Here is an 18,223-nt window from a genome sequence, read left to right as displayed (position 1 = left end):
ACTGGCCAGGAATAGCTTGGATCCTTGAAGCCTTTGACAGTGGGCTTGTAGTCCTTTCTCAAGATACCATGTGGGCAGAGGAGGAACTGCTTTGTTTAAATGCACTGTCCACCACTATGTCACCCACTTCCTCTCCAAATAGGGCAGTGCCTGTGAATTTGGATGAGCACAGCATTTGTTTGTAGTGGGCATCTGCCATCCATAAGCACAACCACATTTGGTACCTAGCTGTTAACTGGATGCGATGGCCATGGCTGAGAATCTCACACCATCCACTGAGGTATCTGCCACAAAGGCTGTTGTTAGGGATATTTTCTTAACGGTAGATGAAGTCAGGTTGGTCCTTGTTGTCCAGGGTGTTTGGGTCGTCCAGCTAGGACATGGGGATGGCTCTTGCAAAGGAGACAGTGACCAAGGTCAGTGAGGGCAACCGAGGAAGACTCAAAATCCCTTTGAGGATGATTTTCACCTTACTATCAGTAGTATCTTTGGGAATCCCATTTGGTTAGTATTATCATATCTTTTGCTAATGCCATTGTAGCATCTACCTTTGATGTGATGGCATTTTTTGGCTCTTGCAGCTTGTAGTATCTAAGTGCATGTCTGCTGATACGCTTATGCTTTTGAGGAGTATTCCATTTATCACTGATCATATCTTCAAAAGAAGAATACAATGGGATTGCTTTTTCAGGCAGAGACTTGCCTGGCAGGTACTTGCCTTTGGGCTTCCCATCAGGTATCTGCTCTGGATGCGAGATGCAACCTTTCCATGCATTTTTTTCCATGCTCTGCTCAGAGCCTGAATCAGAAAGCTCTCCCATCCTGAGTACATGTGGTGAAGCCTGAGCCAGAGGTCTTAGATTTCTTGTAATTTTTTTCTTTCCCTTTTTATATTTGTTTGACCACTAGGAGTGTCTGTCTCTCTCGTGTCCTTTTTATCAAAAACCTTGAGGCCTCTCAAGTTCTACCTCTGCATCATCCTCAACAAGGTCCCCTTTTGCCACAATTCCTGGGTTAACTGCCTTTCTGTTCCTTTTGTGGTCTCCTCCAGGGCACCTGTTTAAGGTCTCAGGCCTCTAGCCGCCATCTCTCTATAGGCAGGATTTCATGTTCCTTTTCCCTCCAGACCGGAGTGTTACAGTTACAGTCCCCTTACAATTCACTGTGCTTATCCCAACAGTCTGACTTTAGTTTAGCACTTGCAGTTCTGCTCTCTCCTAAGGGCTATGACAATATTTACCAGCGACCAACCAGCCTAGTACATTTATTTAGGACAAAAGCATTACAGAGGGAACAGATAAAATAAACTGCCTACATACATGCTAAGCTTACTGTCTGTTATCCACTTTCCACATGGAGACCCTAGTAGGTTTTCAAAATCCTTCAAACCCTTCAAGCAGGATTTTTCACTTTTGTTTAAAATACCATGTCAGTTTGTAGATCAAGAGAAGGAGTGAGTCAGTTCAGGATGCTCCTTTTGGTATAAAGCTTGTTTTTTTGGCTGCTGGGCTTCTTGAAGCTGATCGGAACCAATACATGCTATTCCTCCAGTTGGTGATACTTCTCTGGAGTTGTGTGCCTTTCCAGGATTTTGCAGTAATTACTCCCCAGTGAATTTTAGTTCCTGGAGGAAGATCTGTAACCCTCCTCCCATGGAGCCAGAATACGATCCGTAGCTCACAGCAATACATATTGGTGCAAAAGTCTATGAATATTCCATCTGCCCATAGTGTCTTGCACAACTCAGTATTGCAGTAATAGAATCATAGAAGATTAAGGTTGGAAGAGACCTCAGGAGGTCATCTACTCCAACCCCCTGCTCAAAGCAGGACCAACCCCAAATCAATCAGCCCAGCCAGGGCTTTGTCAGGCTGGGCCTTAAAAACCTCTAAGGATGGAGAATCCACCACCTCCCTAGGTAACCCATTCCAGTGCGTCACCACCCTCCTAGTGAAATAGTGTTTCCTAATATCCAACCTAGACCTCCTCCATGGCAACTTGAGCCCACTGCTACTTATTCTGTCATCTGCCACCAATGAGAACAGACAAGCTCCATCCTCTTTGGAACCCCCCTTCAGGTAGTTGAAGGCTGCTTACAAATCGCTCCTCACTCTTCTCTTCTGCAGACTAAATAAGCCTAATAAGTTCCCTCAGCCTCTCCACGTAAGTCATGTGCCCCAGCACCCTTATAATTTCCGTTGCCCTCCACTGGACTCTCTCAATTTTTCCACATCCTTTCTGTAGTGGGGGGCCCTAAAATGGACGCAATACTCCACATGTGGCCTCATGAGTGCCGAATAGAGGGGAATAATCACTTCCCTCAATCTGCTGGTAGTGCTCCTACTAATACACCCCAATATGCCGTTAGCCTTCTTGGCAACAAGGGCGCACTGTTGATTCATATCCAGCTTCTCGTCCACTGCAATCCCGAGGTCCTTTTCTGCAGAATTGCCACTTAGCCAGTCGGTCCCCAACCGGTAGCAGTGTGTGGGATTCTTCCATTCTAAGTGCAGGACTCTTGTTGAACCTCATCAGATTTCTTTTGGCCCAATCCTCCAATTTGTCTAGATCAGTCTTTTGAAGTTTCCATGCTATCAATGTCTCATATCTGTATACCATCCCACTACCTGTGAGAATCCACTGATTCATGTAGGGGAGAAGAGGAGCGGTGTAGAAGGCCTGCTTTATTTCTCCCGTGGAACTGAAGATCCATTTCAGTATCTTGGGGGAAATGATAAACACAGTGTCCTTTAAGGAGTCTTTTCCTTCTGGGCTGGGTCTTTTGTGAAATTTACCTCCCTTAGCTGGCTGGATGGTGCTGGTCTCATCCTTAGACTCTCTCCCTGAGATGATCAGAAACATCAGATTATTCTCTGTTGGAGTTGCCATTCCTCAGGGGAGGGGTGTCCCAACATGTTGGTCTGACTTTCAGCCCGATGCACTAGCAGCGCGAAGGTTGATTGAATGAGAACAGACATGACATAATTTGCCTTCTGATAAGCCTGTAAGAGCTGCCTCACATATGACACCACCACTTTGGTTTAGCTCTGTGGTTCATGGTAAAATTCAGCCATGTCTGAGACAGGAGCAGAGGCAAGGAAGTGCTGCAGCAGTAGATCCAGGTGGCTGAAACCACCACACTGCTAAATACCCAATCTAGAAGACAAACAGGAGGAAGAAGGGGTAAAAGTTGCTTGCTACTATCCCAAAAATGTATAAAAATAAAGCTTGCAAAGAAAACGGTCAGGAGCCATGCAAACTGCCACTAGTTTCTGCTGAAGAAGTTGAAGTTCTGCCATCAAGCTGGAGAAGGGGGTGTGGCCAGCACTGGTTGTGCTACAAAATTATTGAGAGGAGTGCGATCAGTATTGTGGGAGATGCTGGCCTGCAGAAGGAAGCATGTATCTGAATATTAAAAAATTCCATCTGAATTTCTGGTGGTGTTTAAAATGACTCTGTTCTATTTTATAAACATTCACAACTTATTTTCACTGAAATTTAAAAATATAATGATAATAGGTCACATAGTGATGCAACCAACTCAGGCAAGACAAGCAGCAATCCTAACAATGCTCCTTAATTTTTAACTTCTATGCTGTGGTGCTGTATGCTACAAACTGAACCCAACTGGTCTGGTTTGTTTTGCTTTAAGCTGAAAGGTTGTTCATCAACATTTTTCCTCAGCTCACTCTCAAACAAGTCTCCCACTTTAAAAATTACAACGTTCTGAAACTCTCTGTTACTCCAGGCTCTGAGGAGCCAAAAGTAAAGCTGATTAGAGGATAATGGGCATAAATTGAAATAGTTGGTACACTGAGGTATACACTCCTCTTGAAGTGTTAAGTCAAGTGCAGACATAATGAAACGAGAATCTATTCCATTAGTATTTCACAAATGATACATCATCTTATTAAACATTTTAGCCCAAAAATATTCATACGGTACCTGAATAGGATAAGCTCTTTGAATAACTATATCAATACACCCAACAGTACCACCTTCACTGAAAAGTGATGGCAAGGGCAAAGGAAAAGGTCTGGGATCCTGATGAAATCCTAGTTTGGCATGCCACCGAGCACGTCGAGTACCGTTAGCTGAAATCTGAGTAAATTAAGTGTTTTTCAGTGAAAATACCACACAAACAGACCAAAAAGATCAGCAAGTAATTTAATTTAGTGGGAAAACTCTCAATCTAAAATGTTCTTATTTGTGAAACTGAACATATTAAGGGTTTTCCAACTTTTTCATAGTGTGAACCACATCTGAATAGAGAGATATGCAAACTGATGGCCTCATGTATTTTAGTGAATAGTGAGTGTCCATGAGACCTAACAGACTTATTACTTCATACCAGAATAGAAAGCTCCTCAAATAAAAATATTTCGCACATCTCATACCCCAGAAACAACTTGTGTCCCAAATTCTCCTCTCTCCTTCAAAATTGTTCCCCAAAACCTACTTTTTTCATCCCCCTCCCAAACGTCTCACATTCTTGAGCGATTTAGTACCAAATTTTTTTAAAAAGCATTTAAAGAACACGTCAACATGTAGTAACTTGATACAACTTTGCTATATAAAAATGTTCCTTCATTTCCTACCTCTCTCGTATAATATCCTCTATGCCTCTGTCATGTCATGGCCCATCAAATCTAGACTGCAAATTCTTTCTGACAGGAATATATTTTTTATCTGTCTGTAAAGCACCATCTACACTTATGGCACTGCCGAGATAACTACCATCACCCTCAAAATGCACATCTAATCAAGTTAAAGTAATACTTAATTTCACCTTTAACATAAGAGAGTCTGGAGTTTCCAATGGTGTGCACGCATCTTGAGAGCCCACAAGTTCTGCTCCATGTACTATGATCTTCTGACCAACAGTCAGCCTTCTTCCATGTAACAGTGCTTGGAGAGGAGGATCCAAGAGAGCCCTAATCCCATACCACCCATCTGTAACTTCAATCACTGCTGCTTTTTTTTTGCTTTCCACAATGTTTTTATTACTACAGATATCAGGCATGTTTTCATTTAATGATATGATTTTAGAAACACATAATATGAGTGTTTTTGCAGCTGTATCATCTCTCTCCACTATTTTTTTGATAGCTGATCGCTGACTTTTATCAATTTCCAAATCATATCTACAAAAAAAAAAAAAAAAGGAACAATGCATTTACAATACACTTGAAAATATACAGTGTCTAAGATATTTTCTTTTAAATTAAACAGTGATTAACTATAACTAACCAATCTATATGAAAAAGTCCCCTTAGCAGAAACTGGAACTTCTATTTATTTTTGCAAATATTTATGACATATTTTAAGTATCAAAGGGATGAAGTTAAACACAAGCATTAAAACAGATTCATAAAGATAAAATTGATGTGTGCAAAATTCACAAAACTTACAGTGCAGCAAAAACCTTATATATACTGCTGTACACTTACCTATATTTTAACTGAAGTAGCACTCTTTCTGGTGTCAAACACCTATTAGCAAACTCCTGTGGAAAAGAGATTTCCATAGCTGCCAATTTCCATACAATCCATCTATAGTGGTTGTAGACCCAGGCTTCAGTAATTAGCTTTGGATCCACACCAGGTACATCACAGAGTGCCCTGTATACAAATTTTTATAATATTAAACTGAACACCATTTTAAGTTTTTCAAATTTGTATTTTCAATAATATTTTAATCTGTTATATTAGTACTTTGGTACTTGATATAGGAATACATCTAAGGGTGCATGTACTGGAAAATTACTGATAAAATACATATTTTAATATATCTATTTATTGAGAAATCAGGAATGGGAACTGAATCAGAAAATATGAAAAATGTTGACAAGAAAATAAAATATTTAAAAAATCTTTCTAAAATAATCAAAACCAAATGTGCAGTGTTTTGCTTCATATGTCGTCTTTGGGGTTGTAACTAATTTGCAAAATGGCCAGTAGCAAGGTAACATATAACTGATTTATAAAAGTGCACAGTAGAGTTACACTACATGTGTATATTTTGCTTTTAATTGATCTTTAGAAGGGGACTGCAAATGGGTAGGGATAGCGAGTGTGGAGGAAAGAGATATGTTTGCCTCCTTTTTGTTTCTTATCCTTCTTAGCCAATATCATGTATATTTACAAAATGTTTTGTATTTAGGCTAAGTTGTATAACTATGAACTGGATTCCCAGAATGCTTTGTACCAATGCTAAGATTTTTTGTGGAAATTTACTTTCTATCAGAAGTTGTATGTTCTGTTAAGGAATGTTACATATAAATTGTGTGCTGGGAGAGAAAACAGTTCATTTCTTTACTGTCTAAACCTACTTTACCGTCTACTAATATCTGGAATGTTATTGTGTACGGTTGGTACAAATATCTTTGTATCCTGAAAATATAGGTATGAAACTAGATAAGAAAAAAGGAGTAAGGTATATTTAATATTCTACTATTCTTGTAATAAACAAGTGGACTATAAATATAAGTCAAATTAAGCTCACACTTTGGGACAGACTGAACTGCTGCAATACTGTTCCCCTGAAACAGGTAATGTATAAACCCTTCTGTGCTGATCTGATTAATAAATTGATTGAGCCATGTGATGTGACATTTTGCTAATTGATAATCTAAACCAAACCACTAACGATGTATATTAAAAAAGCCTTAAACAGCATTTCCCCCCTCAAATAAGAAAAGTTAGAATTTTTTTCCGCTAGTTGTTTTCCTTAGTAATTTTAGGAATGACTTGTCTCCCCATTTTTGTTTGTTTGTTTGGTAGACTCCTTGGACAACTCACAGTTGAGGATAAAGGGCTTTTAGTCCTTCATCTGAAGAACAGGGGTGTTAAATCCTTAAGAGAACTTTTCAACCAAGTGTTTTAATAAGATAGGTGTTAATAAAAAACTCACAAATTTTTAATCCGAATAAAAATGAGAAAATGAAACCAAACTAGCTGAGAGGGATCATCTCCATGTCATAATCTTGCCAACAGTGAAATTATCCAGAGGCTTCCAGAGTGGACAAGCTCTGAATTTCTAATGTAGAAACAAAAAATCCTTCAGACCTTTCTTATAACTTCAAAAAGCTGCCAAAAAGGTATGAATGAAAACCGGACCCACTGAAATCAACAGGAGTTTTACCATTGACCTTTGTAGAGTCAGGATCTCACTCTATAAATCCAACTTCCCTTTGCAAGGGAAGATAAAGTAATAATTGAACTGGAATATTTGCCAGTTATCTCACCCATCATGCAAAAAAAACAAAAAAAAAACCCCTTCCCCTTAACCCCACCTGAAAAATGTCAAAAGATATCAATCAAAAGATTCAGCAGGCTTCCAGGCTACATGAGTCTTGAAAATCCCTCCAAAAATATGCTCCTGATTTTAATATAAGCCAACCTTCTATATTTCTATTTGCAGATCACCACAGTGGAGAAATGGACAGATGCCCCATTAATGCACATATTAAACCTCCCATAAATACAAAGGCTTAAAATATTCTTATGTACAATGACATAAGTAGACTAAAATGTGCATTAATGACCTGTAGTAAGAGGGTAGCTACCATCTTATAAACACTTACTGTGTCTAGTAGTTTTATCATAGGGCAGAGGTTCCCAAACTTGGTTTGCAGCTTGTTCAGGGTAAGCCCCTGGTGGGCCGCGAGACGCTTTGTTTACCTGAGCGTCCACAGGTACGGCTACTTGCAACTTCCAGTGGCTGCAGTTCACCATTCCCGGCCAATGGGAGCTGTGGGAAGCAGCGCGGGACAGGCCACTACTTCCCGCAGCTCCCTTTGGGCAGGAACGGTGAACCATGGCCACTGGGAGCTGCGAGTGGCCGTACTTGCGGACGCTCAGGTAAACAAAGTGTCTCGCAACCTGCCAGGGACTTACCCTGAACAAGTAGCCAACCAAGTTTGGGAACCCCTGTCATAGGGTAATAACATGTAGTAATTTAGGAATAATTTTTTCCTCAAACTCATAATCAAACCTGTAAAATTCTTCTTTCCCTGCCTTTCCCTCATCAGTAGGTATAAGCCATCCTCCATCAGCAAGCTGTATTCCATGTCCAGCCAGTAAATACTCCTTACTGAAAAAATCCTGGATGAGAAACTGGAAAGATTCTGCATTTACGCTGTTAACTTTTATGCAGTGCTTCGAAACACCATACATGTGCAGCTGTAAATGATCAGGTGAGAGACAGCAAAGTAAGAAAAACTATCCAATACAACAAGCATTTCAGCAACCAGACAATTCTTCTTGTTAAATACAGAGCTATTGTAAAACATCTCCTTTAAATGTGTGCAGTTCTCATCTGCCAGGGAAAACTAATATGTAATCCAAGCAGAGAGGAGGAACTCCTAACAATATTAATTGGAAGTTGAAGCTAGACAAATTCAAATTAGAAATAAGATGCAAATATTTCACAGTGAAGGTAATTAACTATTGAAGAGGAGATTACTCACCTGTGCAAAAACTGACCGTCTTCAAGATTAGTGTCCCTGTGGGTGCTCCACTGTAGGTGTCAGTGTGCCCCTGCGCCATTGTTTGGAGATTTTTACAGCAGTACCCGTATCGGCCGCACATGCGTGGAGCCTGCCTCACATACCAGTCTTGTCTTAAAAGTGCGCATGCGCGGCCGAACTCCTCAGATCCTTCTCTACAATGGAGGCCACCCAGCTCCAAAGTAGAGGGGAGGTGGGTGGGGAGTGGAGACCCACAGGGACACTCATCTTGAAGAACGTCAGTTACTGCACAAGTGAGTAACCTCCTCTTCTTCTTCGAGAGGTGTCCCTGTGGGTGTTCCACTGTAAGTGACTGAAAAGCAGTATCTCTCAAGGAGGTAGGGACTTCGAATCTGGAAGGAATGCAATAGATAGAACAGCTCTGCCCACACGCGTATTGGTGATGGGTCCCTGTGTAAGAGCATAATGTTTTGCAAACGTATTTTCAAAAGCTCAAATGGCAGTTCCGGAAATGTCCTTAAAGGGGGACGTTCTGTAGACAGGCCACTGAGGCCGCCATGGATCTGGTGGAGTGAGTCGTGATAAAGTTAGGAGGGGTCACGTTCTGTAGTTGATAACAGAGACAAATGCAACTCGAGATCCAGTTGGAAAGTCAGTGGTTACAGATAAATGAGCCCTTAGGGAGTTCTGCAATGGGGACGAATAGCTTGTCGGAACGCATAAAGGTTTTAGTCCTGTCAAAGTAGAAGGACAAAGCTCTGTGCATGCCCAAAGTGTGCATCATAGATTCAAAGGAATTCGCATGTGGTTTTGGGAAAGGTAGGGAGATGGATAGGCTCATTGACATGGAAAGATGAGTGCACCTTTGGGGAATTTTGGGGAGTAAGCGTAGGGTGACTTTGTCCTTAAAAATATGGTGCATGGCAAATCTGCCATGAGTGCTGCAATTTCTCCTGAGAGTCTCACATAGGCAAATCGCTACCAGAAATGCAGTTTTCATAGAGAGATGTAGAAGGGAACATGTGGCTAAGGGTTCAAATGGTTTTGGGTTAGGCATGTTAAGACTAAGGGGAGGTCCCAAGATGGATTAGGCGGTTTGATGTGTGGGTATAAGGTTTGGGGTCCTTAAGGAATCACTTAGTAATGGGATGAGCAAAGATAGTCCTATCGTCGATGGCATCATAGAACATTGTAATTGCGGCCAAGTGGAGTTTGATGGGACTCAGGGAGAGTCCAGATAATTTAATCTCTAATAGATAGTCGAGGATTAGCGGGAGAGGCACGGAAAAAAGGAGCAGTGTTTGTGACAGCCCACCAGTGTGTAAATCTTGTTCAGTTATAAAGGCAGGTGGTGCATGTAGAATTTGTTGTGCTACGAAGGAGTACATTTGAATCTGCCCCGAGCAAGTTCGCTTGGCATGAGAGAACCATGAAGGAGCCAAACCTTGAAGTGTAACATGGTTAAACTGGAGTGGAGTAGTAGACCCTGTTGTTGGGACAAGAGATTCGGGCGGAGGGTAGCGGGATGGATGCAGAAAGTGACATCTTGGTAAGGAAAGGGTATCATGCCTGTCTGGGACATGTGGGGCTATCATTATGACCCTGGCTTGGTGTGTTCGTATTTTTATCAATAATTTGTGTATGAGTGGCATCAGGGAAATGCATACATTAGGTCGGTGTTCCATGGGAACACGAACGCATCCCTCGAGGAGTGTTTGCCTAGTCCTGCTCTGGAACAAAATCTTGGGTATTTCTTGTTTGCTGCAGTTGCAAAAAGCTCTGTGGTTGGGTATCCCCATGTGTGGAATATGTCTAGTACTATATCCTCATTTAGTTCCCATTCGTGGTCTATGGGAAATCTTCTGCGGAAGTCGTCGCGGTGGTATTGAGAGAGCCAGGTAAGTATGCAGCTGATATTCAGACATTGTGTCTGAGACACCAGTTCCATCATTTCATTGCTTCTGTACAAAGGGAGTGGGATCACGCCCCCACCCCCCTTTGCCTGTTTACATAGAAGATGTAGGCAATGTTGTCGGTCATTATTCTGACATGTCGGTTTTGTATGAAAGGAGACATTGGAGACAGGCATTGCATATCGTTCAGAGTTCTAGACGTTGATGTGAAGGGACGTCTCGGCCGGAGACAAAAGACCCTGGGTAGTGTATTGGGACATGTGTACTCCCTATACCATAAGGGATGCATCTGTAGTTAAGACAACCGATGGGATGTCCTGTAGAAAGGGGACCTGTAGCAAAGGTTGTGAGGCAATGTCCACCGATGGAGAGAGTCCTAGACTCTGGGAGGTATGTATAAAAGTTTGTTCAGACCATGGACATTCGGGCTGTAGACAGTGGAATCCAGCTTTGGAAACACCTCATGAAGAGGCGAGTGTTCCTGACTACAAAACTGCAAGAGGCCATGGGGCCTTGGAGTTGTAGGCAAGCTCGTGCAGCCACTTGTGGATTGTTGCACAGCTTGGGAACGAAAAGGTTGATAGTGTTATAAAGGTGGAGTGGGAGAGATGCTATTCTTTTGCATGAGTCGAAATGTGCTGCTATGAACTCCAGTTGTTGGGTGGGAGTGAGTGAAAATTTTCTTTGCTCATTCGCAGGCCAAGAGCATGGAAACATTGGACTGTCCATTGTGTGGACTGAATGGCTTCTTGGAGGGTCCAGGCTTTGAAAAGGCAGTTGTCGAGGTAAGTAAAAATTATGATTCTCTGCCTTCTGAGATGAGCTGCTATGACTGTGAGGAGTTTGGAAAAGACACAAGGTGCAGTCGAGAGGCCGAAAGGTAGGACCCTGTACTGGTAGTGTTGTGAGCCCAGAACGAAGAGAATAAAACCTCTGTGGGCAGGATGTATGGTCACAGGAACATAAGCATCCTGCAGGTCGAGGGCTGAAAATCCAATCTCCGTGCTCCAGTGCTGGAATTATGGTTGCAAGTCACCATTTTTTTAAAAAAATTTATTTAACGAATTTATTGAGGCATCTGAGGTCGAGAATGGGTCGCCATCCCCCAGTTTTCTTTTGTTTTAAAAAGTACTGGGAGTAGAACCCTTTTCCTCTGTGTTGGTCAGGCGCTGGTTGTACTGCTCCTAATTGGAGGAGGTGATGCACCTCTTGGTGGAGCAGTTGTATGTGAGAGGGGTCCCCGAAAAGGGACTGGGGGGGGGGGAAATGAGCACGAAGTAGGGATGATGTTTTCTATACTGTTGCTCACATCTTCAAATTTGCTATCAGTGGGAGGGGGTTGACATGGAGCCGATGAATTGGTGTGGCAACATTGATATCTTGGTCACGGACATTGTTGTTCATATGGTCTATGACTTTGTTGAGCATACATTGGGTAGCATGGATGTTGATAAGGTTGGTATCTATATTGTCTCTTCCTATTTGCAGGGGTTTGGATACCAAGAGACCATAATGTCGCTCTTGAGTCCTTCATGGAGTGAAGCACATCATTGGTGTTACTGGCAAATAGTTTTTCACCACCAAAAAGGAGATCTTCTATGGTATTCTGAACCTTGCAAGGAAAAGATGATGATGAAAGCCATGAAGCTCGACACATCACGACTGCTGTAGCAGTGGACCTCGCAGCTGTGTTAGCAACATCAAGCGCAGTTTGTAGTGCAATACGGGAGATGATTTGTCCATCAGAGACTATAGCTTTAAACTGTTTGTTTGTTTTTTCCCCACCTCTGGAATGTCATAAATAAAGTCCATGAGTTTCTCATAATTTTTGTGGTCATATTTTGCCAGAATGGCCGCATAATTAGATATCCAGAATTGTAATGTGGACGAAGCATACACTTTACAACGAAGCAGGTCCAGCCTTTTACTGTCTTTATCAGTTGGGGTAGACCTGGGAACTGGGTTAGCTACCTCTACTACCAATGTCTTTGGCGCTGGGTGAGTAAAAAGGAACTCAGACCCTTTGGAAGGAATAAAATATTTCCAGTAAGCTCGCTTACAGGTAGGTCTGCTAGTAGTGGTTTTGGCAGGATCCAAAATGGCTGGATTTATAGGTAAGGCAATCTTGGATGTGGAGGAAGGTTGCAGGATGTCAGTCAACTCATGCTGGTTTTCAGAAAACTTCCTCCAGATTAATCCTCAATTCACTGGCGACTCTTTTGAAGAGATCTTGAAATTTTAAGAAATCATCCGACAGTGTTGGTGGGGAGGCAATATGGCCTCATCCTGTGTGGATACAGGCTCCACAAGGGTTGGCGAAGCATGTGTAGTGTGTTCATCAAAGTGTGGAGTAAGAGCTTGTTGTCTCTCATTCATAGCCGTATGCACTGGTGTATGCAAGGTGGCATTGCTCCTATTTTTGGCATCTTGGCGATCATAGTGGAATCGCTTATATGGTGCTCATGGACCCCATATTGCCGCTGACAGGGGAAAAGGCATAGGTGGTGCCATCCATGGGTTTATATACCAGGGCGGGAGGTCTTTGATGAACGAAGACCTAGATTTTCTGTGACCAGTGCTGATTTGGCTCTGTGACTGGGAGAACTGGTATGGTGAAAAGTCTCCCTGCACTATGGCTTCCTCATCACTAGAAAAGTGAGATACAGCCAGAGTCACGTGTCTGGACCACACATGAATGTCCGGAGAAAAACAGGTGTCAAGTAGAGGTAACTGTAGGTTAGGTGACACCTGTAGGTCCAGTGAATGAATGAACTGCAGTGCCAGGGAGCCTGTGTGAGAGAAATCCTCTGTTAGGAGCACCTGTGGTGATGGAGGGTCATTCGGCACCGACGTTCTCTGCACCATAGCGCTCAATGCATGCGCTGAGGTCGGTTGTGCTGGGAAGGTAAGCACAGCCCGGGTCTGTTCAAGCAAGGTCCTCTGTGCTGGCACCGTGTCCATTGCGGTGCCAGACGGTGCCATGAGAGAGGCAGGCAACTTGAAGCCTGAAGCCTCGGCACTGGGAGCTTGTGCTGTCACCGCAGCCAGAGGCAGGATTAGCGCAATGCCAGGGGAACCGGCACATCAAAGGTGCTGAGTGGAGAAAAGGTCTGCACAAAAGAAATAGACCTGCTCAGCAACCCTTTTGCTTGCAACGTTTCCCTTTTGGGTGAGGGAGGCAGGCGTCGTCTTTTTTTTTTTTGTCCTTTTTGGAGGCGGGAGGGCTGCGGTTCACTGAGGAGCCCATACCTGGGTCAGAAGCAGGTCAGAGTGACTTCTGCCCAAGAATCATTTTCAGGCGGAGTTCTCTATCTTTATGTGCCTTGGATTTTAATTTGGAACAATGGGCACATTTTTGAGGAACTCCCCCAGGCATTTTATACACTGGGAGTGACCATCCGACATAGGGATGGCGTCCCTGCATATAGAGCACCGTTTAAATCCTGGGGAGCCGGACATATTAACGTCGGCTGGAGGCTGAGAGGAACAAGCAGGAACAAAAAAAATTTTTTTTTTTTTAAAGGGATGAACTTATCTAGTAACTAGAGTGCTAAAGTAAGGGGGAAAAGGATGTAGAATGGGTAAGAGAAAAAGTTTTAACGAGTCTGCTGTAGGTCCGACTCTGGCAGGGGGATGGTAGAGAAGGAACTGAGAAGTTCAGCCGCGCATGCACACTATTAAGACAAGATTGGTATATGAGGCAGGCTCCGCATATGTGAGGCCAACATGGATACTGCTGTAAAAATCTCTGAACAACGGCGCAGGGGCGTACTGACACCTACTGTGGAGCACCCACAGGGACATCTCTCAAAGAAGAAACAATGTTACCAAAGATTGAAGTGGAATCTCCACCACTGTCAATTTAAAAAGAAAGCTTGCAAGTTTTTCTAAAAGATATGCTCTGGGTCAAACAGGAATTAACTCAGGGAAGCCTTAGGGCCTATATTATACAGGAAGTCAAACTAGATTTTCACCATAGTCCCTTCTGTCTTTATAATCTATTAATCTAAAATTTTCCCTTATCAAACATTTCTCAACAAAATTTGCATAAACAGCACGAGATCCTCAGTCAGCAGTAAAAGATTTTACATGGATATTTTTGTATTGTCGAATTGAACCCTTTTGTCCTAAGTTTACAAAGAAGATGAATATAAACACCAACGAGTAAAATATTTAAAACAAAACCAATTGCCTACACAAGACCCAAAACATCATTTAAAAGATTATTTTTCTCTATTATAATGGCAAGCTTGTCATTTTAGCTAGAGGGAAAAAAAGGTGGAATAAGAAGGTGGAATAAAACTTGAACCCCAATTTGCTACATTCATGCCTAAGAGACCATACATGTCACCTATTAGCTATTACCAGGCTTTTCAGTTAATCATTTCTAAAGCTATCAATTCTCTAGTAAAGCCAAATCTTTTATACACACTGTGGGCTATGAGGAAAGTCTCAGGTTTCTCAGAGTGATATCACCCATATTAATTACAAAAACCAAAAACCACCACAGCCAATAAGAACAGTGGGATGACTATGAGATGCTGCTCCTTTCCTGTGAACAAGAGGCTTCTGAAACCAATTTGGCTCCAAGGTAACAGAAAAGAGGAAAAATCACTAGTAGGATCTCAGCAGAAATCAGAACATGTTATATAAAAGGCTGAAATTTCATTTTAGGATTAACTATTGTGGGTTAAGAGCCATCTCACTAGGGGATTTACAACCCCTCACTTCACCTTTGTAATTTGCTCTACTCTTATTTTGTAATATAATTTTTGAAGGGCCACAGAGGTACAAAAGTTTCTTAAAACTAAAATGACTGCATGTACTAGTTAATTTTTTTTATTGTAATTACAACCTTAGTGAATGTACTGCTGTAATATTTGGCTATAAAATCCAAGAAGATACATATTTCACTTAAATTCACATATTCAAAATTAGCTAAACCTTGTGAAGAATACAGTGAAGATCCACCTGTTCAATGGAATAAGTACTAGGAGATTTTTCTTCTACAGCAGCTTTCAGGGAGATCCTTTTTGTTGCAGATGTTTTCATGAGATAAAGACTGCCTGGCTGTGGGTGAATATTTTGCCTTTTTTTCTTCCTAATTCTCATCTCTTGCAGATTTCTGGCACAGTGAAGGTTTGCAATCATTTCCATCAAATCTGCTAGGAAAAAAACCACCACACATCAAATCCTGTTTCAATTGTGTGTTAATTTAGGATATGAACTCAATTCAGTAAAAGCAAGTGGGTAACAAGCATGATTTTTTTTTAGCTCACATAATTTTTAGAATTTGCCATAGAGCAAACATACAGAATCAAAACGATTTAAGAAGCATCATTCATTGAAAACATTTTAAAATGTTTAGTTCAATGAGTGCATTTCAAACAAAGTTAAACACTCTTATTCTAGAATCTAAGTTTGTTTTTGTTGAAAACATTAAATAAATAGAAAGTAGTCAATCATTTCTGAATCTATAATCTTGAGATTGTAAAAAGTGACCTTTTCCTTGTAAACAATGGGCCTAACTCTGCAAACACTTATAGATGGGTATAAATTTATGCACATAATCACAGTAACTCCTCACTTAAAGTCATCCCAGTTAACGCTGTTTCGTTGTTACGTTTCTGTTCAATTAGGGAACATGCTTGTTTAAAGTCGCACAATGCTCCCTTATAACATTGTTTGGCAGCCGCCTGCTTTGTCCACTGCTTGCAGGAAGACCAGCCCGTTGCAGCTAGCTGGTGGGGGCTTGGAATTAGGGTGGACCGGCAGCCTCCCATCAGCTCCCCACTCCCCTAAGTTCCCTGTGTGGCAGCCGCCCAGCTGGCTACCAATTGCTGGCAGTTCAGCTGTCCCTCCCCTCGCTGCCATGTGCTGCTCCTGCCCTCTGCCTTGGAGCTGCTCCCCGGAGCCTCCAGCTTACTATGCGGAGAGGACGGGGAAGAGGGAGGCTAATGTCAGGGTGTCCCCCTCCCCTCTACTCCTGCCCCCCCCCCCGCTTACCCCTTCTCCAAATAGAGCAGGATGGGGACATGACGGCTCAGGACAGAGAGAGCTTGCTGGCCACAGCTGCGGTCTCAACTTGCTGATCTACTTAAAAAGGCAATGTACTTAGAGTGGTGTCAGCGTACTTAAAGGGGCAATGTGCATCTCTCTCTCTCTCCCACACACAGGGTGTGTGTCTCTGTCTGCCATGCGGTCTCCCCTCCCTCCATTTGTGCTGCCTTATAGAGTGTGAGGCTACATTAACAACGTGCTAACCCTTGAGGGCTCAGCCAAATGCTAGTTCATATAATTTAGCAGTAAGGCATTCCCTGGGAAATATCCCACCCTCTTATTTCACCACCTCAACCAAGCTTCACAATCATCATTGCTGTGTACAGTATTAAATTGTTTGTTTAAAACAGCCACTGTTAAAACTTACACTGTGTGTGTGTGTGTGTGTGTGTAAAGGTAATCCCAACTCCCACTGAAAGCTGAGTACCTAATTCACTTATGCCTCTTGGAAAATGCTGGCAATGAGTGTTTGACAGGATTGGACCTAAATTTTAAAAACATTAGCCAACAAAATAAATGTACGTACGTATGTATGTATAAATAAATAAAACATACTACAAGTGACCATTCTATACAGCACCTAGAATGCTGTATGTTAAACAAAAATGTATAACCAAATGTTAAATGAAATTCAAATAGCTGTCACACAACTTATTTTCCAAGAACCAGTGTCCAAAGGTATATCAAGTCCTTGACTCACTTTCAAAATTTACATATAAATGCAAATACAGCATTATGAATATCACAGACCAAAATCAATCAAATATTGAAAAAAGATTTTTACTTTTAAATTTTTAAATTTCTAATGTTCCTACATCTAGGTTTAAAAATAAAAGCAATAAACTCTCAATAATATGCAAAAACCTTCAAGGTTATATTCAAACAATTACTGCTCACAACAGATATATGTTCAAAAATGTTTGCTTGAAAATACCTGAATCACCATCTCCATTATCTCCTAAATTACACACTGTAACTTGATTGGTGCAATCTTTCTCCTCTAACTGATAATCTTCAGACTCTCCAGTATTTGGTTGAATTGTGACATCTTTTAGTTCTTTATCTCTATTCATATTTTTGTTAATCAATGAGTCAAGTCTTTTGCTGCCATGCTGCTCATTTGTGGAAACATTTGTCTTAACTTTGAAAGGTGGCACAAAAGTTTTGGCAGTTTTGCTCAATACCGGCAGATTTCTTCTTTTCTCACTTTCTTCAGCAGAAATCTTATTAAATGGAGTAAAAAAGCCTGATGTACCACTTAAAGACTGTCTTAACACATGATGCTGAAAAATGTCAGATTTAGATTTAAATTCTTTAAAACCCTGGTCTGGTATAGTAAGATTAGGATTCTTGACTTCTTGTCGTTCTTTAGTAGCACTGTATAGAGGAAAATATTGAACAACATATAATTGAGCTTGGCTATCAGTAAATTTTCATACAAAACCTAACAAAGTCTGTCATTCCTTATAATTTTTTCTTTAATAGTCTCCCATTTAGTAAACAACTTTCAATTACATTCACATAAAATAATTCTTAGAACTAGCTAATGCTTTATTACTTCAAAGAAATCAGGTTACCTAATACAACATTTCATATCTATGGAAAAATAAAATCTGAACACATATGTAGAATTTCCATGGAATATTGCAGCAGTTTTATAGTAAGGCAAAAATTTAGATGATGTTTCAGTATAATTTGAATTAAAATTGATTAGCATTTTTTTTAGAAAATTGTGTAGCAAATTACTATAGTAAGATTAAATCAATCCAGAAGAACATAT

The 18,223-nt window shown here is 41.4% G+C and overlaps 1 protein-coding gene across 6 annotated transcripts in view; it reads right to left on the bottom strand.

Annotated features, from left to right (window-relative positions):
* Nucleotides 1-18,223, bottom strand: part of BRCA2 (BRCA2 DNA repair associated) — a 96,876-nt gene that overhangs the window by 36,238 nt on the left and 42,415 nt on the right. For 3 of the 6 annotated variants that reach the window (XM_073341432.1, XM_073341469.1, XM_073341479.1), the window contains 6 exons: nucleotides 17,378-17,820; nucleotides 15,328-15,548; nucleotides 7,996-8,183; nucleotides 5,451-5,621; nucleotides 4,790-5,144; nucleotides 3,946-4,101 (listed from right to left, as the gene is read on the bottom strand). In XM_073341432.1, coding sequence (XP_073197533.1) covers nucleotides 3,946-4,101; nucleotides 4,790-5,144; nucleotides 5,451-5,621; nucleotides 7,996-8,183; nucleotides 15,328-15,548; nucleotides 17,378-17,820 — 1,534 coding nt within the window. The remainder of the gene's footprint in view (nucleotides 1-3,945; nucleotides 4,102-4,789; nucleotides 5,145-5,450; nucleotides 5,622-7,995; nucleotides 8,184-15,327; nucleotides 15,549-17,377; nucleotides 17,821-18,223) is intronic. The other 3 variants (XM_073341451.1, XM_073341441.1, XM_073341459.1) reach the window with 3 other exon arrangements.

The sequence above is a fragment of the Lepidochelys kempii genome, chromosome 1 (genome assembly GCF_965140265.1).
Source record: "Lepidochelys kempii isolate rLepKem1 chromosome 1, rLepKem1.hap2, whole genome shotgun sequence".
In the NCBI taxonomy this organism is placed as follows: domain Eukaryota; kingdom Metazoa; phylum Chordata; order Testudines; family Cheloniidae; genus Lepidochelys; species Lepidochelys kempii.
The sequence above is the reverse complement of the archived record's forward strand: the minus strand, read 5'-3'. Positions and strand labels throughout refer to the sequence as shown.